The sequence below is a fragment of the Salvia hispanica genome, chromosome 5 (assembly GCF_023119035.1).
Source record: "Salvia hispanica cultivar TCC Black 2014 chromosome 5, UniMelb_Shisp_WGS_1.0, whole genome shotgun sequence".
NCBI classification, from domain to species: Eukaryota; Viridiplantae; Streptophyta; class Magnoliopsida; order Lamiales; family Lamiaceae; genus Salvia; species Salvia hispanica.
The window spans coordinates 24,413,824-24,438,220 of NC_062969.1; the positions used below are offsets into that span (position 1 = coordinate 24,413,824).

At 36.7% G+C, this 24,397-nt stretch overlaps 1 protein-coding gene, 2 long non-coding RNA genes and 1 pseudogene across 3 annotated transcripts; 2 read left to right on the forward strand and 2 right to left on the reverse strand.

Moving 5' to 3' along the window:
* The first annotated feature begins 41 nt into the window (after nt 1-41).
* LOC125187260 lies at nt 42-2,312 on the forward strand. Its single transcript, XR_007170585.1, has 3 exons — nt 42-451; nt 1,438-1,502; nt 2,032-2,312. It is a non-coding gene; the product is annotated as an uncharacterized LOC125187260 (long non-coding RNA).
* On the reverse strand, nt 318-1,431 carry LOC125187261. The gene is made up of 2 exons (XR_007170586.1): nt 895-1,431; nt 318-829 (listed from the first exon to the last, which is right to left on the reverse strand). It is a non-coding gene; the product is annotated as an uncharacterized LOC125187261 (long non-coding RNA).
* Nucleotides 2,313-3,647: 1,335 nt separating the features above from the next.
* Nucleotides 3,648-4,940, forward strand: LOC125189690. Its single transcript, XM_048086943.1, has one exon. It carries the CDS (start codon nt 3,648-3,650, stop codon nt 4,938-4,940), a length of 1,293 nt encoding a protein of 430 aa, XP_047942900.1.
* A 345-nt stretch (nt 4,941-5,285) lies between these two features.
* LOC125189692 lies at nt 5,286-15,346 on the reverse strand (annotated as a pseudogene).
* Nucleotides 15,347-24,397: the final 9,051 nt, after the last annotated feature.

Below are 24,397 nucleotides of genomic sequence, written 5' to 3' on the forward strand. Positions count from 1 at the left end.
TATAATTCAAGTGTATATATATATGTGTGTATGTAAAGGCGAGTCATTATTTTCTGCAAAATCTGCAGACAAGAATTTAAATCAAGGGAGACATATCCCCAAAATCAGGAAGAGCGTTGAATTAAAAGCTTTCAATTATTTTTTTTGTTGCATGCGAGTGTCGGCAGAAAGTAGTATAAGGAAGGAGAGTTGTGAAATTTCAAGTTTCATAACTTCTCTGAGGCATCACTTTGCTACACACACCAAAATCCAGTATCACACTTCTGCGACGCACTCTCAAACTTCTTTCTACCAAAATCATACGCACCTAAAATCTCTTTTCACCCAAAATTTTAAGCAAGCAGACAGAAAAGTTTTCCATCTTTCCTAGCAAGTTTCAAGCAAGCATTTTTCAAGAAGGAGAATTTCAAGCAGAAGCACTTCTAAATAAACCTTTTATCGTTCTTTTGAGGTAATGATTTTCAAACCGCAAGTTAACTCTTTTCAAGTTTTATCAAGCACGTCATGTTAGCATGAATTCATATAGAACATAGAATCACAACCAAGCATGCTCTCCTTTTACCAAATACGTCATATTTGTTTTTATTCAAGAAACTAGAAAATCTCCTAACATGTTTCAAAATAAGCCTCTTGTTTTAGCAGCCACTTCGGAAATTTATAATAGAAAATCTAACCGTCCAAATGAAATTTCCTTTGGTCATAATGAAGTTAGATAAGTTGTTTACCTTCCTTTAAAATTTCAGAACGATCGGACTACGTTTGAACCCCCGATCGTATAGAAAATCGACGCTGCTACTGTAGAAACCGACAGCCACTTCCGAAATTATTTCTGGAAAATCTAACCGTTAAAATTTGATCTCCTTCGGTAAGAATGATCCTTTATGAGTCTTCTACCTTTGGTTAAAATTTCGTGACAATCGGATGTTGTTTGAATTCCCGATCGTGAAGAAACTCGAGGCTGCACCTTGTGTGGCGAAAATTTAGAAAAGAAAAAGAAAGAGAGAGAGAGAGTTAGGAAGAGAATAGAGATAAATGATGATAAGAAAGAAGTTACGTATAGCAGCTAGTTTGACTCAGTAGGTAATTGAAATAATGATTTTGCTCCCTTGACTTTTGGGCCTTTCAAATATCAAATGAGTGTTAGACTAAAATTAATTAGTCCTTATTTGGAATTCATTATTTATGATTGAATTAATCGCTCGAGATAAAATTCTCTTGAATTAATTTTGAGTAAGTGGGTTTGTATGTAAATCCTCAAGTTTATTAAATTAATTAATCTCTCGATTAATTAATACCAATAATTAAATCTACGGGTTTAATTAAAGTGAATGAGTTTATGAAAGAGAGAAGGAAAATAGGATGCATATCCTAAGAGCATATCATCCGCTATTGTTATTTCTTTGAAGCTAAATAGTTTATTATCTTTTATTGGACAAGGTCCATCGCAAGGAATTTAACTCCAAGTGGGTTAATATTGTCATACGGAGTAAGAAGCATACGAGGTGAACTTTCCTATCCTACAATGGATAAAAGTATAAAGAATTATTTTATGATGATTAATTATGAAAATAATGTTGTCATGCCTTAAATGTTTTGTTTTATGTATGATGCCTATCTGTTTGGTTATACCGAATGTGCTATGCCAAATAAAGTAAGAAATCGAATTCGGGTCCCAGCAAGGGGAGAGTCCCTACTTGGACTAGTGTACACGTGGACCGTGTGTCATCGAGAGGGTTGGCCGGTCCGGTGCTCGTGGAAAGTGGCCACTTTCCCGGCACATGAAAGTTAAGGTGACCGTAGGAGAACACCATCTCTACGGCACAAGATGTACAGATATGGCAAAGAACAGAAAGAACTTAGACTGTGCAGTCGAAAAATGGTATTTAGTAAACTCAGGTCTTTTTAATAAAACCCCTGAGTGTTACTGTGATAATGGCTTGACAATATTTTCAAATGTATTATTGTAGTTTTCGGCAATGTGTTCACTGAGTACTTTTGTACTCAGCCCTGCATGTACTTCTAAATGTGCAGGTTGAGCTGTGATGGAGGGAAGGGTGCTAATTAAACCAGACCTACTTATAGTTCCATTCAATACTCTCGGAGGTTCGTGTCTTCATACATGGAACCGCGTTCAGTTCCTTCCGCTGTGCATTAAAGCAAGTGAAATTCTTTATTTCTCTAAAGACTCTGATAATTAACCAGTATATTGTATTGTCCCCGACTCGAGTCATTGTGATCGAGCCATTCTATTCATGTATTCAATGTTTATACTCTACAGTCAGAAAGTTCAACCATGAAGTCCATTTTTTTTACCCAACCCGCATTCTTATTATCCACCACAGTCACGGTATATCGAACCTTGCTATAGTTAGCAAAGTTGGGTCGTGACATTGTTGGGCATGCCCAAGAAATGGTGGCTTGGGCATGCCCAAGAGGGCCACTATTGTGGATACCCTTAGTCCACAATACATAATAAATGCAGATTCAATTAATGGCAGTCCCTATTTAAAAGTGATTCAAAACTTTCTCAAGGAGCTAACATTTTAGGGTATCAATGTCTTTTCACCAAACTGTCACTTTAAATTATGATAGATGATAGATGAGATAATAACCCAATATAAATAAATGATATGGCCTATAACACCACTATAATTAGTTTATTAAATATTTAAAATTCATCATACACAACTACAGAGACAATTCCCAGCACTCAACCAAGCAGTAATTAAAGAAAGCACTTAGTACTAATAAAACACTGATCGAATAAGCTCCTGCGCTCACTCTCCATAAACAACCACCGATATATCCAATGACGGACGCAGGATACAAAGCCCGTGGGGTCGGACAGATTCAATATTATTAATACTTATAATATTTTAAAAACTAAAAAACTTATTTACAGAAGCCCAAACCCCAACTCAATCTAAATTTCTAAATACTAAATCACACTTTTATAGAGTATATTAATATTATAATAAAATAAATTAATAGAATATAAAATCTATGTTCTATTTTAAGTAAAAGTAAAATAAAACTCCTATTACCAAATAGAAAAAATGTCAAAATGGACTCCTAATGCAGAATAGAGGTTGTACAAATTAAATAATTTTACTTTTATCTTTTGACTTAAATATTTATTTTTTAAAATTTGTATTTACATATATTTATAAAATTCAAAATATTTATTTTTTAAAATTTGTATTTACATATATTTATAAAATAATCACGTGATGAGTTATCAACATATTTTAAAATTAATAAAATTATAATGGAATTATAGTTGAAAATAGATTATAAACATAAATATCTTATAAGTAGTATTAATAATAGTAGTAACTAAGAGTGTCCACTGTAGGCGAGCCGCGGCTGGGCCACGGGAGAGCCGCGAGCCGCGGCTCCCTATAGTGAGAGGGGTGGGCAGCCGCGGCGGAGGGTGGACGTGGGCGCGGCATGATCGTGGCCTGGCCACGGCGCTTGGGCGCGAGCCGCGGCCCTCCTATAGTACCGGCCACGAGCCGCGGCTCCCCTTTTCCGATTTTTTTTTTTTTTTTTTAATTACTTCTACAAATATACCCATTTTTCCCCAATTTTTTACACCATTCCAATCTCCACTCTTTTCATTTTATCACCAATTATACTTTTGAAAAATGAGTTCCGGCGATGAGTTCCAACAATTGGTGGATAGGGAGTTCGATGAACTCGTTCAAGAGGTGCAACGGGAAGCTAAAGAGGAGGAGGAGGCGGCGGCGTTCGTTCGTTCGTTCTATCATCGGCGGACCATCTGGCGTGACCATGTCGGGGCACACCAGCGGTTGGTAGAAGACTACTTTGGCGATAACCCCCGTTACCCAGCAGAGATTTTCCGTCGCCGCTTCAGAATGTCGCAACGGCTATTCATCCATATAGTGAATACATTGGCGCAGCAGTACAGGTGCTTCACATTGCGCAATGATGCTACCGGCCGACCCGGGTTGTCGACATATCAGAAGTGTACCGCTGCAATTAGGCAGCTTGCCTATGCCGGACCCGCTGATATGTTCGACGAATACCTACAGTTGGGTGAAACAACTGCTCTGACGGCGCTGAGGCAGTTTTGTAATTGTATCCAGGCCATCTTCGGTCCGGAGTATCTACGGAAGCCAAATGCCGATGAGTGCCAGAGATTGATAGATATGCACGGGCGAGTGCATAATTTTCCGGGGATGATGGGCAGCATCGATTGCATGCACTGGGAGTGGAGGAACTGCCCGGTTGCTTGGAAGGGGCAGTTCACATCTGGATTCAAAGGAAGACACCCAACAATGATACTGGAAGTTGTTGCTGACTACCGACTGCGAATCTGGCATGCCTATTTTGGTGTCGCAGGGTCGAACAACGACATCAACGTACTAGATTCGTCCCATCTCTTCAATGATGAGTGTCGGGGTGAGGGTCCGACGGTCAGATTCATGGCCAACGGGACGCAGTACAACAGGGCATACTACTTAGCCGATGGGATATACCCTCGTTGGCCCGTGTTTGTCAAGACGATCCGGCAGCCGGTTGGGCCGAAACAATCCTATTTTGCGGCCAAACAAGAGAGTGCTAGGAAGGACGTTGAGCGTGCTTTTGGTGTCCTCCAATCGCGATGGGCCATTCTTCGGTGCCCGGTTCGACAATGGCACGAAAATGATGTCGCCTCCATCATGTATGCATGTATCATATTGCACAATATGATAATAGAGGACGAAGGATATTCTGCAGAGAACTGGGCACCGGAAGAGGGTGCAAGTACGAGTCACGGTGTTGCAACCGCCCCACTGCAGATGGGTGTACCGCGTAGTGATGCATACTTGATCCAACGGTTCGCCGATATGCGGAGGGAAACATCACATACGACACTGCAGGCTGATATGGTAGAAGAGGTTTGGAATCGTAGGGGAGGAGGGCGTAGAGCGTGATATGCGTTGGGAAAGTAGTTTATTAGAAGTCGAAAATTTTCGTTGTATAATTTTACCCCTTTGTATAATACAACGAAGATTTTGTTTTAATTTTAGTTCGTATGCATTTTTTCAATTATTATTGTAGTAGAATTAAAATATAAACAAAATGGAAAAAATAAAATTTTTGGTGGCTTGGCCATGTCCACTATAGTGGGAAACATGGGCATTGGTGGCCCGGCCACGATTTTGTGGCCTGGCCACACTTTGTGGCTTGGCCTGGCCATCTATAGTGGACACCTCCATCTCCTTTTATTTTCCGGCAATGGACAATCGAGTGCCCTGGTGGGGCTCTACTTCACAGGGTCAAGGCAGGGCTGCGTGGGGTCGGAGGTCCATGAAATGAAGATTCCGGCACCTCTCGACGGACTCCGGTGGGGTCGGTCGACCCCACCTGGGTCCGTCAGTGGATGGATCGATCCGCGGCACGACGCAGCAGATCAAATCTTCTACCCGCGGAGCCATGAACCCCGGTCGCTCCGTCATGTCGACGGCCCCGGAGCCGCCGGGCAGCTTCCACTAAAGCACTGGATCATAGATCCGATTATGAGGACCACCTCCTGAATTCCCAGCAAAACCGCCGGGCAGCCCCGCCTGCCCGTGCCGAACGGCAACAGCTCGAAGTGCTGCCCTTTGATGTCGATGGCGGAGTTGGCCTTCTCCAGAAACCGCCCCGGCCGGAACTCTGCCGGACTGTCCCAGATCTTGGGGTTCCTGCCCATTGACCAGAGGTTGACGAACAGCAGAGAATCGGCTTGAATTGTGTAGCCGTCGACGACGCAATCCGAGAACGATTTCCTCACCAGCATTGGGATCGGCGAATGTAGTTGAAATATTTCTTTGATCACGGCCTGCAGGTACGGCAGGTTTGGGCCGTCGGATTCCTCTAGAACTCTCTGGAATCCCACGACTTTCGCAATCTCGTCTTGAGCTTTCTTCAGCACGCTAGGGTTGTTAATCAGCTCCGCTATCGCCCACTCCGATTCTATCGACGACGTTTCGGTGGCGGCAGTGAAGAAATCCTGATATTAATCCATGGCGTCAAATACTTACTAAAATGTCGATAAATGCATAAATTAATCAAGGAATATAGTAGTACCACACGTAAACTAATTTGGTACAAGTAACATATTATCATTACATAAAATTATCCGAAACGAGAAAAATTCAACTTATTTTAAAATGTCATTCAATGAGAGGTTACCAGAATTAAAGCTTTGAGATGCTCCCGTGTGAAAGTGACTTCTGCCTTCCTGTTGGAAAGAAATCATGTCATTAATGTGATTTATTCTAATTGATCATTCTCCGTAAATAGAATAGGATCTCCTTGATTGTATTACCATATGTAATTTAGTCCCTTGCTTATAAAAGGCTGTAGCTACTGTAACTATGATTAAAGAAATAAAATTATAGCAATTGATCCCCCAATTCGATTCTTCATGGCGTCAGAGCAGGTGAAATTCTGGCTCAGAAAACTTTCATCATAGCCTGTTTCATACCCAATTCTCAGCCAAGAAACTAAAACCAAACACAGAAACCAATCCCTATCCTTATACACAGATATGTCAGATTCAGAGGAGGAGAAAATAACAACCGAATCATCCAGATTAAGAACAACCAGGAATGTTACCGTGGCATTCAAACTGAACGGGAAAAACTACCCGTTGTGGTCACGGCTGATGAAGGTCGCGATAGGGAGTAGAAGGGGATACTCTCATATCACCGACGAACCACCCGAACCAGATAGCAAGGGATACCGCGAGTGGGAGGAGACAGACCTCGTGGTTTTCTCATGGATCGTCGACAATATCGAAACTGGGATTCTCGCCGATTTTGCCCATCACCAGACGTCCAAGGCACTTTGGGACAACTTACAAATCACCTTTGAAAGCAAGGCGGATCCGTACCTTATGGATCTCGAAACTTATTACCGTCGAATCCACGGTTTGTGGGTGAGCGTCGACAGATCCCAGAAATCGCCGGTGACGTGCTGCGATAAAGGAGTCAGGCAGTTCCGGCAATTCTCAAGTGAGAAACGGTTGATCAAATTCCTCACCGGATTAAACGGGGAATTCGATGGGATCCGGCGGGACATACTCAAACTGGAACCATACCCCTCAGTCGAAGAAGCCTACGGGTATGTGAAGAGGGAGGCGGCTCGACGGAAGATCATGCCACTGGCACCCTCTTCACTCACCGGAGACTCCTCTGGCGCGGGAAGCGCCGATGCATCATCGGGGGAGATAGGTTACGGATTTGGGGCGCAAAGAGACCGATCGAATAATCGGAATGGACCGCGACCGCCACCAGCCGGAGGAGCCACACACCAAACCGGAGTTAAACCTGACAAGAGCAAGCTATGGTGCTCCCACTGTGGGAAGAATAAACACACAAGGGAGAATTGTTTCCTACGGGTGGGATACCCGGAATGGTGGGACGAGAGGCAGAGGGCACGAGCTCAGGCGAAATTCGCCGCCGCCAACATCGCAGAAACAGGGCAACGACAGAACGCCCAAATCACACTGCGAGAAGGAGCAATCGGTGAAGGAAACAAACTGAACAACACCGAAATCAACCCTGGTGGTGGCGGCGCAGCAACGGCGGCGGCGGAGGCGGTGGAATCCGAGTCGGAAACTTTGTGGAGAGAGTCGGAGCAGGGGAGGCGCCGAAATGGGAAGGCGGCGGTTTCAATGGAGGTAAAGGGTTTGGTTATTTACCAAACCCTAATAAACTTCTTAATTTGCAATTAAACCCCCCATTTTTGCATAAATTCTGTCTGAAACCCCACCTTAAATATAAGCCCCCAGATTGTTTTAAATGTGATAAGTTGCCCACAAATATTGGTAATTCCGAATTAGCCCCCGAAATTGATAGAATTGATACCCGAAATCGTTTTGCACCTCTGATGAATGTTTCCGCTGCGTTTAATGTGCAAAAAGGTGATAGAATGAATAGGAAAGGTTGGATTTTTGATTGTGGGGCCACAGATACTATGACTCCTGAAAGAACTGATTTTATTGACTTTGGTGAAATTACTAAGACTTTTATTCGAACTGCGAACGGGGAACTGATTACAGTAGCAGGGACTGGAACTATAGAGATTTCTCCAAATCTTCGATTATCAAATTGCTTATTTGTTCCAAGTTTATCTCAGAGATTGATGTCAGTAAGTCATGTGACAAGAGAGTTGAACTGTACACTCCTAATGCACCCGAGTTTTTGCATCTTACAGGATATTCGGACGAGGAAGATCGTTGGGCGTGGCACTGAGAACCAGGGACTCTACTACGTGGATGGGGCAGCTCAACATGGTAGTGCGATGCTAGCTCACGGATCCACGAAAGAAGAGGCTTGGCTATGGCACAGAAGACTAGGACATCCTTCCCCTGGTTATTTTAAGCTTTTGTTTCCTGATTTTGCACTTCCTAAAAATTTTTCTTGTGAGACATGTGTTTTGGCCAAAAGCCACAGACAATCGTTTAAACCTTCAGATACTCGTTTGAAATTTATGTTTGATCTAGTGCATGCTGATGTTTGGGGTCCTACACCTGTTATTGGGGGAAATGGTTATAAATATTTTGTTACCTTTATTGATGATTGCACTAGGATGACTTGGATTTATTTTTTAAAACACAAATCTGAAGTAACCAAAAAATTTATCCTCTTCTTCCATATGATTCGAACCCAGTTCCAAACCACCATAAAAATCCTTCGGTCAGATAATGGGAGGGAATTTGTCAACAACACCATGTCTGAATTTTTTAGAAAAAAAGGTCTTGTTCACCAAACTTCATGTGCTTATACACCGGAACAAAATGGGGTGGCGGAACGGAAAAACAGAACCATCTTAGAAGTGACCCGTGCCCTTATGATTGAGTCTAAAGTCCCAACTTTCCTTTGGCCTGAAGCTATAGCAACCTCCGTCTACCTTATCAACAGATTACCCACAAAAATCCTAAACAAAAAAACTCCCCTCGATATTCTCTCCACCCAAGCCAAAATACCTGAATCGCTTAGCATGACACCAAAAGTTTTTGAGTGTACAGTCTATGTCCACATTCCTAAACATGAGAGAACCAAATTCTCTCCTTGTGCAACCAAATGTGTTTTTGTTGGGTATGGGATAAACCAGAAAGGGTACAGGTGCTTTGATCCATCCACTAAAAAAATTGTCACTACTATAAATTGCAATTTTTCGGAAACCGGATTCTTTTACCCTCACCACCTTAACAGTCAGGGGGAGCAAAATCTTAATAATAATTATGGGGACTGTCTAAGTTGGTTTGTGCTACCTCCAAGTCCTTTGATTGAGGATCAAACAGAGTCAGTTGTCACTACCGCCGAGCAAACCTCCCCACAAGAGCCTCCTCAACCATTGCCTTCCGATCTTTCTCCACCAATATCCGAGGTAAACCCTGAATCTAGAACTAAGAATATCAGTTCAGTCGTTACTAACAGTACAGAGGGTGAGGATAACACTGTGGATAGTGACACTGGGAAATATACTCTTCCATATAGAAGTACTCGAGGCATTCCCCCAAAAAGATATTCTCCCGAGAAGATTGGTGCAAAGAGCAGATATGGAGTGGCAAACTTTGTACAGGGAAATCTGACCAAGATGGCACGAGCATTTGAAGCTGCGTTGTATGAGGAAGGGGAAATTCCACAAACTGCAGAAGAGGCAATGAAATATAAGCATTGGAGAGAAGCTATGTTCACTGAAATGAGAGCATTAATGAAGAATAATACATGGGTGAAAGGAAAGCTACCAGAAGGAGTCAAAGCCGTTGGATGTAGATGGGTATTTACAATCAAACGAAGACCAGATGGTTCGATTGAAAGATACAACGCACGACTCGTGGCAAAAGGGTATACTCAGACATATGGAGTTGACTATGCAGAGACCTTTTCGCCAGTAGCTAAGATCAATACAGTGAGAGTTCTCTTCTCCATTGCGGCAAACAGAGATTGGCCCCTCCACCAGTTTGATGTAACAAACGCGTTTCTGCACGGTGAGCTGCCAAAGCCGGTATTCATGGTTCCTCCCCCTGGATTCACTGAAGAGTTTCAATCCGGGGAAGTATGTCAACTCAAGAAGACATTGTATGGATTGAAGCAATCTCCGAGGGCCTGGTTTGGTAGATTCACTGAAGTGATGAAGAAGTATGATTACAGACAGAGTAATTCGGACCATACATTGTTCATCAAGAAGAAGAATGGGAAGATCACATGTCTTATCATTTATGTCGATGACATGATCATCACAGGGGATGATAAAGAAGAAATAGGCGAACTAAGGAAGAACTTGTTCAAGGAGTTTGAAATGAAGGATCTTGGCCATCTCAAATATTTCTTGGGGATTGAAGTTCTGAGATCGGATCAGGGAATCTTCATCAACCAAAGAAAGTATATTCTTGATCTTCTAGCTGAAATTGGGATGATAGATTGCAAGCCAGCAGACACTCCGATGATACAGAATCATGGACTGCAGATACTCGAAGGAGCAAAACTCACCGACAGGGGAAGATATCAGAGACTAGTAGGGAAGCTTATCTATCTCTCCCATACTAGACCAAATATAGCATATGCTGTGGGAGTAGTTAGTCAGTTTATGCACTCACCTCAGGAAGACCATTGGGAAGCTGCACTGAGGATCGTTCGGTACTTAAAGGGAACTGCCGAACATGGAGTATTGTTTAAGAAACATGGGCATTTGGAGATTAATGGTTTTACTGATGCAGATTGGGCAGGAAACCCAAATGACAGAAAATCAACTGCAGGGTACTTCACTTTTGTTGGAGGCAATCTTGTCACTTGGAGAAGCAAGAAACAAAAGGTGGTTGCACTCTCAAGTGCTGAAGCGGAATTTCGAGGAATTAGGAGTGGTCTCACTGAGATACTATGGCTAAAAAGGCTCATGACAGAACTCGATCTTGATGTATCCAAGTCTTGTAAACTTTTTTGTGACAATAAGGCTGCTATCAGCATCTCCGAGAACCCAGTCCAACATGACAGAACTAAACATGTAGAGGTAGATAGGCACTTCATCAAGGAGAAAATTGAAGCGAAGATTGTTGAGTTGCCGTTTGTTAAGTCGAAAGATCAGCTGGCAGATATTCTGACCAAAGCAGTGAACTCGAAGTCATTCAGAGAAGTATTGGGCAAGTTAAGTATTGGGAATCCCGTTACTTAACTTGAGGGGGAGTGTTGGAAAGAAATCATGTCATTAATGTGATTTATTCTAATTGATCATTCTCCGTAAATAGAATAGGATCTCCTTGATTGTATTACCATATGTAATTTAGTCCCTTGCCTATAAAAGGCTGTAGCTACTGTAACTATGATTAAAGAAATAAAATTACAGCAATTGATCCCCCAATTCGATTCTTCACTTCCCACTCTCCCTTATATCCAGAAACATGTCTAGAAAATCCCTGGCCACCCCAGCGGAGGCGGCGCTGCTTCTCCCGGGCGGTGATGATATTCTCGAGCAAGGCGTCGTATCTTCTCTGGATATCCAACGATCTCTTCTTTATACCTTGGAGATCGAAGTTCTTGCACACCCAGAGGCCAGATGATATCAGCCACGTCGAATACCTTATGCTCAACATCATGTTCGATATTACTCCCTCGGTTCCATAGTAATGGAAGCGTTTCTTTTCGGCACGAAGATTAAGAAAAATTGTGTTAGGTGAGTTAAGTAATGAGAGAATAAAGTGGAAAATGAAAAAGGTAGAGAGATGAAGAAATAAAAAAAGTAAGAGAGAGTAAAGTAGTTGTGGAAAAATATGTTGACTTTTACTAAAAAAGAAAACGACTCTATTACTATAGAACGTACCAAAATGACAAAATGACTCTATTACTATGGAACGGAGGGAGTACATTGCTGGTCAGCTTCACCAGCTCCTCAGTAAGGTTGAAGCTCTCCCCCAATTTTCCCTCTCATCATCACACTTATTAGAAATGGGCTACTCACTGCCTTATAAGGGGAGGGTTATTCATCCTTATATGGATGAGATAGGATTATCACCAAGTCGATGTGAGACAAGATTTAATAGTTTTAACAACACTAATTAGCAGATTTTATTATGGCCAAATTACATGCCTTCCCTTAACTATTCATTATTCAATGTCAAATATTAATGCAACAAATATAGGAAAATGTCAATATAATGACATAATTATGTCAATGCAATCACATAGTACTCCCTCTATTCAACGGTAGTTGAAGCGTTTCTTTTCGATACGCAGTTTAGAAAAATTGTATTAAGTCAGTTAAGTAAATAAAAAATAAATAGGAAATAAAAAATGTAGAAATATGAAAAAAAGAATTAAGTAAGCTGTAACTAAAAAAATTCACTTTCCATTAATACTCTGAAAATTTTTTTACATACTAAGTTGACATCAATATACTCCGATTGACATATTTTGCAATGGAGTTGACATTGAGCAGAAATTGAATACTGACCATCCATTTTTAAATCCAACGAATTAGAATAATTAGAATTGGTTGTAGTTAGCATATTAAAAGATAATCTTTCCGTTCTAATAATTTTTAACCATTTAACCTGTCACAGATTTTAAGAAATATAATAGAAAGTGAGCTGAAAAAATTAGTGGGAAGCGAGTCCTACTTTTATACATTAGTTTTATTATAACATTCGAGTGAAAATGAGTTAGTGGGATGTGAGGTCCACTACCAAAAATGTTAAAAGTGAAATATGACAATTTTTTTGGAACAAATGAAAATGGATATAAGTGACATATATTTGTATATAGAGTAAAGGCCAAAATTAGTCCTGAACATATGGTCATTTTATGTTTGGTCCTAAACATTATCTTTTGGATTTTTGGTCCTGAACATATGAAAATTTGATCATTTTGGTCCTCCGTCAGCATTTCCGTTAAAAACTAACGGTCAACGGGTTTAATCATGATTTTGACCAAATTAGACTTTTAATTCTAATTTTGTACTCCCTAATTAATTCTCTAGTTATTTTAGTAATTAAGTATTTATTTAAAATCAGATTTAAATAATATGAAAAATAAAATGAAAAAGTAATTCCTTTTTTCCTACGCCCCAATCCCCAACTCTGTCTAATCCAACTCCATCACCATCGCCAACAACACCTACCCCGCCTTCAACAGCTCCGCCTCCGCCATCTCCCTCATCCACACCTCCACCCCTCCACATCGCCTTCATCCATTTACTCAGATTTAAATAATATAAAAAAAATAAAATGAAACACTGCAACGTCTATCTCTCTCAACGAGATTCACTTCGACGGCCTGTGCCGGTGCTGGTGGCGATGATGGAGGGCTCCGCCTGCTGGAGAAGCGACTCGATGGTCTCTCCGTCCGATTTTTGGCCCAATTCTTTGGTCAATTGGAACACTCAAGTAGCGCAGAGGGCCGGAATACAGATGCGGCGCCCGCGGCCATCAACTTTGGTGTGGCGGTCCTTGGAGGGCTTCTTAACCACCAAGGCTTTGCTGTCGGAATTGGTGGTGGAGGGGGGTGAGTTTGTGGCGGCGGCGGTGGTGGATAAGTTTGTGGGTTATTGTTAAATTGAAATGGAGCCCATGAAGGGGCCATGGGGTGGGGCTGAATCGGGTTGACTTTGGTGGTGGGAGAGGAGTTGGAGGGAGGAGGGCGGTGGCTCGAGTTGCTGCCTTGTTTTTCCATCGATAGCATAGCTTTTTTTTTTTCTTTTTTTTTCAAGAATTGAAATATGTTGTGCAGTTTCAGTGTTTCATTTGGAGGGGTGGAGGTGTGGATGAGGGAGATGGTGGAGGCGGAGCTGTTGAAGGCGGGGTAGGTGTTGTTGGCGATGGTGATGGAGTTGGATTGGACGGAGATGGAGATTGGGGCGTAGGAGAAGAGTTATTACAATTTTTCATTTTATTTTTCATATTATTTAAACCTGATTTTAAATAAATAATTACTAAAATAATTAGAGAATTAATTAGGGAGTAAAAAATTAGAATTAAAAGTTTAATTTGGTCAAAATCAGGATTAAACTCGTTGACCGTTAGTTTTTAACGGAAATGTTGACGGAGGACCAAAATGATCAAATTTTCATATGTTCAGGACCAAAAAATCAAAAGATAATGTTTAGGAACAAAAACATAAAATTGTCATATGTTCAGGACCAATTTTGGCCTTTACTCTTGTATATATAGATATACAATTATATAGTAGTATAAGGTAGTGATGTACGACAAACACAGAGTTCACGATAATGACGTTTTGGTTCATTTCGTGTTTCATTGTTAGGAAATAAAATGTTTTAAATCAATATAACGTAGGGAGCGCGAGTGGGCTTCATGCCCAAATCTGACTGGGAGAGGAGGAAAGGGCAAGTAGGGGACGTGTTTTTTGGGTAGCATTGTGGATGCTCTAATCATAAGATTGATTGATTAAATTAAGGCGGTCGTACCCTTGCGCATAAGGATTTGAAGGAAGGAGTTGACCTCGAGGGTGCGGAGGGGCTGGAAGTGGAGGAGGTTGCGGGCGCCGAGGAGCTCGTAGGTGCAGAGCTTCTTGACGAATTTCCAGTAGGAGGTTATGGGGCCGAAGGCGAAGGAGGAGTAGTAGTGATGATGTCGATGGCGGTAGATTGCTTGCAGGACGAGAACACTAGGTCCTGCTTCTTCAGGCATTCCTTCAGCAGCTCCGGGGACGACACCACCACGCAGGTGGTAGAGCGCAAGCGGAGCTGCATCAGCGGCCCATAACGCTTGGACAGGTCGTGGAAGGTCTGGTGGAGGCGAGGGCCGAGGAGGTGGAGGTGGGCGATCACAGGCAGGGGGAAGGGCCCCGGCGGAAACCGCTCCTTTTTCCTCAGAAAAATGCGGGTCAGACCGGAGGAGATGAGGAAGATGGTTGCGAATACCGCGATTTCCACTTTCTCTGCCTTTCCAACACCTTCTATTTAGGTGGCGTTCGGTTGCCATGACTAATAATCATGAGACTATCCATCTAGGATTAAGTTGTGGGATTATTTTAGTTGGAGGGGGGAGGGTATGACTATTTATCATGAGACTATCTATCTAGGATTAAGTTGTAGGGTTCAATCTTATGAACCAAACATGATACATATTTAATTATGAGATTTAATCTTGGCAACCGAACACCCCCTTATAGTTTAAAAAATCTACTAATAATACCGTTACTCTTTCATTTTCAATTCCTTTTGAATAAGCGCACATGTTTTTTAAGTTTTACTCCTTAGGCCCTACTTGGTATGGTGGAATGGAATGGAGAAATGGAATGTCATTTCTACCTCTATTCCATTCCTTTGTTTGGTATATTTTGCTCATAGGAATAACCATTCCATTCCACATGGAAATAGTCATTCCATCCATTTAAGGAATGACCATTCCATTCCATTTCATATTCCTTTCTTCTTATTTTAAATTTTAAAAAAAATTATATAAATATTATTTTATTTATATTTAAATTTAATATCATCACAATTTTATAATAAAATTAAAATTTTAAAATTTTTAATAATTGAAAAATCCACACACACACACACACATACACACTATACACAAACTACACAAACTTCACACACTACACACACTATACACAAACTACATAAACTTCACACATTTCACACACTAAACACATTTCACGTATTTCATACACTTCACACACTACACATATTTCACACACTACACAAACTTCACACACTACACACATTTCACGTATTTCACACACTACACACATTTCACATATTTCACGCACTACACACACTTCACACAAATATGTGTAGTGTGTGAAGTGCGTATAGTGTGTGTAGTGTGTGTAGTGCGTGTAGTGTGTGAAATGTGTGTAGTGCGTGTAGTGTGTGAAATGTGTGTAGTGTGTGAAATGTGTGTAGTGCGTGTAGTGTGTGAAATGTGTGTAGTGTGTGAAGTGCGTGTAGTGTGTGAAATGTGTGTAGTGCTTTTTTTTTGGTAGAATCAGCATATTAATTATTCATATTTCATTCCATTCCATTTCCATATTAATTTGTAGTTATCAAACATAGAAATGAAATCAATCAAGGAATAACAATTCCATTCCTTGTGCTTACCAAGCACAAGAATGAAATGAAATTGTCAGTCATTCTATTTCCATCTTTATTCCATTTCCTCCTTATTCCATTCCACTATACCAAATATGGCATTATGGTATAAGATAATGCCACATAGAATTGAATAAGAATTCAAAATGTTATGGGAGCAACCGACGCTATACGATTCGAAATTGATTGGTAGGAACAACCACCGGCAGCACTACTAATTAAACAATCTTGAATAAAATATACTCTCCCTCGTGTAATAGTACTCCCTTTGTTCCAAGGAAGGTGACCCCTTTCTTGGGCGGCAGGAAAATTTATGCAACTTTACTTTGTGTGTAAAATGGAGAGAATAGAGCAAGAGAAAGATATTAAAGTAGAGATAAAGTTGTTTCCATTTTCAATAATGGATCATCTTGGTTGGAACATACCAAAAATAAAAGTAGGTCATCTTCAATAGGTCGGAGAATATAATACTCCATCTGTCCCACTTTAGGAGTCCCGGTTGGAATATTCCATAATTTGTAATAGGCCTCACATTCCATGTTGGGGTTTGGTGCCCCTTGCACAGCGGAAGACTTGTACAAAACAAATAAATCAGATAAGGATCTATTTGACCGATTATGCGATTAATCAATTCACATGTTAAACAGATAATTGCATGCTAGAACGCAAATAATTCATGCTTAAAGAGAGTAAATCCTAAAACATGAATTCTACGGTTTAGAGTTACCGATTTGATTCTCCAAAGAATCGTCGATTGCTCGCGCCTTCTCCACGTGATGATCTTCAATACTAGACCACGGATCTTCTCTCTGGTTCCCGAACTGTATCTCGATATCAGGGTGGGCTGATCTTATCAAAATACTAGGACTCGAATAAAGAAGACAGAAGAAATCATTCTCCAATTAAGAGAGAAATTCGAACTCCTCTAGTATAGAGGGGACAAAATTTTTGCTATCAAAAATTATGATTTCTGTCTCTTTTATTCTCCTATTTATATTAAGTTCCTTTTGGGCTCAGACATGGATCTATGGAAGGTTTTGGATATGTGCTCCCTCAATTAGCTTTTAACTAATTAAATTGAACTCACAATTTAATACAAGCTTATATTGGAATATTACGAGCAGCCACTACAGAAGTAATATTGAACTCTCCCCATCCAAATCCGAAATTACAAGTAATCCGAGTTTCCGTTATTTATATAATTTATTTCCCAGCGCTTAAGATATAAATATCCATTAATTAATTAATGTCTCCTATGGACTTAATTAATTAATATCTTATTAATTCCAATAGTGGACTTAGCAAGAAACATTTATTTATTATTCATAGAGTAATAAAACTCCAACTGGCCAGTTTTCCGAATAATAAACCTTGTTCGAGCTCCTCTTGAGGACATTATCAAACGAGACTCACATCGCGCACGTTTCAACATAATAGCAATCCTAGCACCGCTAGATATTAATCACCACTACCCAATATATCAGGATTATTGGGTTGTGAAAAACCCGCACCATTTGATATGTCAAAGTAGTGCATAATCAATACCGTATGCTCAATGCTAACATATGTAGATTAAGAAATAGTATTTTATCAAGACCTAGTCTTTCAGTAGATAGCATGCATAAAGACACGTCTTGCTGTTAGATCCGTTCAGTGCTATACCACACCAATGTCATCTTATTTCAGTAAGGCTTAGAAATATGCGGACTGACATTGCAACCTTTCACGATAGGTAGCCAAAGCCTATCTAGGTTGTGAAATTCTTCTTTTTCTTTTGCAAAGCATTGCATAGATCTGACCGTGTTACCTTAAAGTGGACGACGCCCACAACCGGTCTACTAAGCAAAAGACTTAGACTTTATTTACTTCTTATGCATTTAAATGTTTGTAAAACATCTCATAAATGCATAAGCAAACACAATGTAATAATAATAGTGATTCTATTCGTGCGAACTGCTCGAATAATACTGAATCGGGTTAAAAGTGGATTATAGAGTTTTACGTATACAAGCAAGATTCTATTCAGGGAAACTTGCTCGAAACATGCTTTTCAGTATACCAAACCTAACATTCCACTCACTTTTTTCCACTCACATTTTATTATAAAACTAATATATAAAAAGTACGACCCACATTCCACTATCTTTTTCACCAACTTTCCTTTATATTTCTTAAAACTCGTGCCGAACTCAACCGAGACTTCTAAAATGGGACGGAGGGAGTATTAAATTCAATATTTTAGAAGTTTAAATATTTTTTTAGTGAATTTAAAGCTTTTAATTTATCTATCAATTATTATAATAATAAAAATTCAATATATAATTTGTATATTTAATATAAAATTGAAATTTATTTTTTTAGTTATCTATATTATAAAATTAATCAATGAAGTATCGAATTAAAAGTAAAAAAATAGAATAATAAATTATATCGGGTTTTCGGGCCAGCCCATCGGATTTTCGGGTCTGGCCCTAACCGGTTGCGGGTTAATCAGGTGCGGGCTAATCGGGTTTTTATTTTATCGGGCCAGAAATTGCGAGCATAACCCTATAAATTTGGCAAGCTATTCAGGTCAACCCACGAGTTGCGGGCTACACTAACATCCCTAGATATACTAATTAAAAATCGTACGATTTTAAAAGTGATCTATTTTTATCAGAAAAATAGAATGAAAGATATTTTCTGGTAAAGATCTTTTATTTTTTCACCTTTATTATTTACGACGCTTCATATCATAATTTAATTTAATTTAATTTTTAAATTCTTTTTAATTATCACTCACTTTGTAAATTAAAATAAATACTATTATAAATAATAAAATACTTTATTAAAATTAATAAGACAAAATTAATTAAAATTTCTAATATACTACTCCCTCTGTCCCAAGGTATTAGACCAACTTTTCTTTTTGGGATGTCCCAATATATTAGACTCATTTCCTTTTCTAGCAAAAAGCATCTATCTTATTTTATTCTCCACCTACTTTTTCTCTCTCTCATACTTTACTCTCTCCACTTTAACTATTTAAATATCAATTCCTTAAATCATGTGTCCAAAAGAAGTAAGTCTAATACTCCGGGACGGAGGGAATATTAAATTTTAATTCATATAAATAGTAATCGAAGTTCAGTGTAGTAATTTTAATCAAATAAAAGTATTATCATTAGTGTTTTTTAATCGCATTGACATTTTAATTTATGTTATTTGATTTCTGAATTAAAAAAGTAAAATATGAAAAATAGTAAAATAAGAAGTGATTGATTTTAGCTCCGAAAATATAAATTATTAAAGACGCTAATTTGTATTCCTAAATATACCACCAACGCTTCAAAAGGCATCCTTATTGTTGGTGTCCGAACTAAAATTAGAGGATGCAAATGGAAATTTCCTAAAAAAAAGATTAAGTTAATTTGTTCTTAATTTAGGGACGCTTTCTTTTGCGCTCTAAATTGTTGTTAAACTTTCCAACTGATTAGGTCTCAATTTTTGTGTCCCTAAAAATTAAGTTTTTTTTTGTAGTGTACATGTACACACACACACACACACACATATATATATATAGGAAAATGATCAATACAAAAATTGATCCCAATACAAAATCCAGACCAAATCATGACCATGAGATTTGACAATCTAATGGTCAATAATTAAAGAAAAACACGAAGGGTCATTATAAAGCAGTTTTAGGTCATATTATAAATTTTGGGGTTGACGTCATGTTAAGATCTTTTTATGTCATCCTTATAATAATGATATAAAAATAAGCTTACGATGACCTAAAAATGACCTCCATATGCTTGGTTCTGTATTTTTGTATTAAAAATGGGTTTGCATAGATCAAAACCCTATATATATATATGTGATCAATTGAGATATTTTATGCTAATTGAGAAATGAGATGCAATATCAAGCCACTCATTTTTATTAAATGAGTGGTCCAGATTTTTCCACATGGAAAATATCTTTAGATTAATTAATTATGAAAGGGCAGAATGGTAATATCATAGTAAATTTTATTTAATAAATATATTTTTTTAATTTTTAATTTTTATTTTTATTAATTTTTTTTAAATTTTTTTTTAAATTTTTAAATTTTTATTTTTTTTAAATTTTTTTTTTAATTTTTTAATTTTTATTTTTCAACTACATATACAATTAATGTCAACTACACACATATAATGTTAACTATGTGTACAATCCATGTCAACCACACACACAATTCATGTCAACTACACACATATAATGTCAACTATGGGTATAATCCATGTCAACTACATATTCAATTCATGTTAACTACACAATATAATGTCAACTACATGTACAATTCATGTCAAATAGTATTTCTTGAATAAAGTTGTTGACATTTGATGTGTAGTTGACATGAATTGTATATGTAGTTGAAAAAAAAATTTAAAAATAATAAATAATAAAAAACGAAAAAAAAAATTAAAAAAAATTTAAAAAAATTTAAAAAAATTTGAAAAAATATATAATAAATAAATAAATAAAATTACAATTATGCCCCTCTGTTGACATAAACTACATGTTGTTGACATTTTACAAATATTCTAGATGAGTGGCTGAGATTGCATCTCAATTCTCAATTAGATTGATAAATCTCAATCTAACAAGACCCTATATATATATATATATATATAGGGGTGCGTTAGGCTCCTTTGCACCCTAAGTGTCCTATTTCCTTCTTAATCTCAGCCCTTGGATGCTTGAATTGGATGGTTGTGATCAATGCATTATTAGTCTATAATGTTGCATTATTAGCTAGTTGTGCATTATTAGAATGAAAATGTGCATTATTAGTCTATAATGTTGCATTATTAGCCGTTGTGCATTATTAAAATGAAAATGTGCATTATTAAATGACACGTGGCATTAATCTAACCGTCAGATGACAAAATCGTGGGGCTAGGATTAAGAAGGAAAAAGGACAAAAGATATGAAAAGTATTTGAATACATCCCTATATATATATATAGAGATAGAGAGATAGTTGTGATAAATGTCGAACCAATTTTAAAGGAAAACTAGAGACCAAATCCGGGCCATTAGATCTAGTTTTTTATTATGAGATTTGCTGCTGTGAAAAAAAAATTTTCGGCTTCATTACAAGCCCATTTTACTTCATTATATAGGTTTATTACTTCATTTTGTACGTAATACCTTGAAACTACAATATGTTTTTACTTGCTTCCAATAGATTTTGAAATGATTCAACATATGCTTCATCCAAATTCATTGACGTGGGTTTTTGCTTCATTAACATTTAAAAATGCAATTTATTCAGGTGAGTTTATTACTTCATTCAGAAACGTTATTACTTCATCGGATAAGATTTTTACTTCATTCCCGTAGGACTTCAAATGCTTCTACACATACTTCATTCCAATAATTTATTACATTATTCCATGTGTTTATTAAACCATATTAGCGCCATGGCGTTGGTGATAGATATTGTAGAGAGAAAGAACGACACGCGACGGCGAAACCACATTTACGTACTGGAATGAAGTAAAAACCTACTAGAATGAAGTAAAAATCTACTAGAATGAAGTAATATATTCTGGAACGAAGTTAAATCTTCATTCTAATAATGCACAACGGCTAATAATGCAACATTATAGACTAATAATGCATTGATCACAACCATCCAATTCAAGGATCCAAGGGCTGAGATTAAGAAGGAAATAGGACACTTAGGGTGCAAAGGAGCCTAACGCACTTTGTATGATAATTTTTGTCCCGCCTATAATATTTCCAGACTCTGTGTGACTGAAATAGAAAATGTTAATGTGATAGGTGAAGAATGAATTTTAACTGATATTGTGGACGGTTTTGAGGTTAGACCATCTTTAACTATACTCCAAAAATGAGTTTTGGTGTAGAAATCTCTTTCAATTATACACCAAACTCAAATTTATTTTTGGTGTTTTTTTTGAAACAATACCAAATATGGTGTTACTGCAAAAATTTTGTGAGACAAAAACTCAAAAATAGTGTAAATTTTAAATTTGGTGTGAATGGTTAGAGTAAAACTATTTTTTGATATGACATATATTGAAAAATAAATTTGATTTTTTTATAAATGGTCGGAGATGGTTTAACTCTAAAAAATAAAAAAGTGATGCTAAATGGCCACAATGTGGCCGGCCATAAACTTAAAATATTAATAAAAATTTGTGTGATTAATGCTGATTCAACAAAATCGATACACCTCAAAAAGAGTAAACATATTGAGACTATTGTGCCCTTCACTTGGAATATACAACTCCTACTATATTTTATGCAAATATAAGTAAATATTGTAGTTATATATATATATATATATATATATATATATATATATATATATATATATATATATATATTTTATATTTTTAATTTATTATACAACGTAGTTCGTAAAAATGCATCGGTTTCATTTTCTTTTTATGTTAAAATTTTAATGATTAACCATATTAGAGTTTGATTCCATATTGATTTATAAAATATGATTCTAATGTATATAATTCAACAATTATTACTTTAATCTATCTCAAATTCAACTAATGGTTCAATTGATTTTAATTTCAAATTTGATAAATTGAATATTTCAATTCATCTTTAATTCAATTTTTAGAATTATAGATCTCGTTAATCTCTAAATTAAGTTGAGTACTAAATTGATTAATTTGTAGATAAACTAAATCAGTTGTATAATTACTTAAACATTGATTAAAATATTAATTTATTACATTGTTTTCATAGCTATTACTTTATTCATTAATAATTACATAAATTATGAAAATATATACTATAATATTACAAAGTATAGCTATTTTTTCGTATTAGTAATTATTTTTATTGAACCATTTATTAATTGAGTTTACTATAATATTCATTTAAAATTTAAATATTAAGATGGTCAGTTGTTGTTGAATATATATCAAATTTGCAATTACTACATCTATAAAAAAAAAAATTATGCACTTTGCATAGCTATGAGATCCCATGCGGTGCAAGAATACACTAAAGATGTTTTTGGTTGCCAGGATTCTGTATGAGATAGTAAATTGATTCCTTAAACTGGAAAATTAACTAGAATCCTGAGAACAAGAAAAGTTAGTACAACTTTCCAGGATTCTAAATCCTAATTTTTATTAGATATTCTTTTTCTCGGTTTTAGGATTCTTACATATTTAATACAATATCATTATTTTAAAAATAATAATTAGTAATTTATCAAATAACTAAAATATAATTACATAATATAAATTATATAATAATGATAATAAATACTACTAGTTAAAATTAATAATTAATCAATAAAATTGTAGTGAAATTTAAATTATAAAATTTATTTAATTATAATATTAGTAAATATTATAAAAATAATAATATTAATTATTATAATCATTTATGATTATAATACTCCATGTAACTATAATTATAATTTTATTTATTATATATTGTGATGGATGACCTATATTTATACTACTCATCGTAATAATAAATATCATAATATACTAATTATTATCATTTGGAATTAATAATTTATTAAAAATATTATTATTGTTCTTCTTTATACAAAATAATAATAAGTATATTTTTAGTTTGGCGTTTAAATCAAATATAAAATTTAAAATTTTGATATTTTCCAAACACAAGAAAGTAAAGTAATTGGGAATTATATTCTCGGGATTCATTTTTCCAGGAATCATTTTCCTTGTCAACTTTACTTTCCCGCCAACCAAACATGGCCAAAGGATAATGAATGAAAGTATGAAAAGTGGGTTGTTCTATTTTGTTCTCTTTATTTATATTGTAGACTATTTTTTTATATTTAAACAATAAAAATTATTATAAAATTTATTTACATTCATAAATTAGCATACTTACACATACAAGTATCATATTTGTAAATATAAATAAATTTAGTAGCATTTCATATTTATAAATGTAAACAATATTTTTTTTTGTTTAAGTGTAGAAATTGGGCAGTTCATAACAAATACTCCATAAAAAGTGTACATAAATAGAATAATATGCGTTTCATTCATAACCTTGTGTATTTATAATGAGTACCGCAGGGGATCTCATCCCCTTTGCATATAGGTAATGTAACAACTACCCATCATACCATCATCTATGTAGGATCAAGAATACAATAGTGATTCAAAATACGGTAAAAAGTCTTTTCAAATAAAATTTCATGCTAATATTATGTTTTTACATTATTTTGAATAACGAATATTGTGGCTAATATAATTTAAATTGAAAAATGATTACTATTAGATTATAAAATGAAATAATTAAAAATTGAATAAAACCTTAAATGATAAGGTATTTAT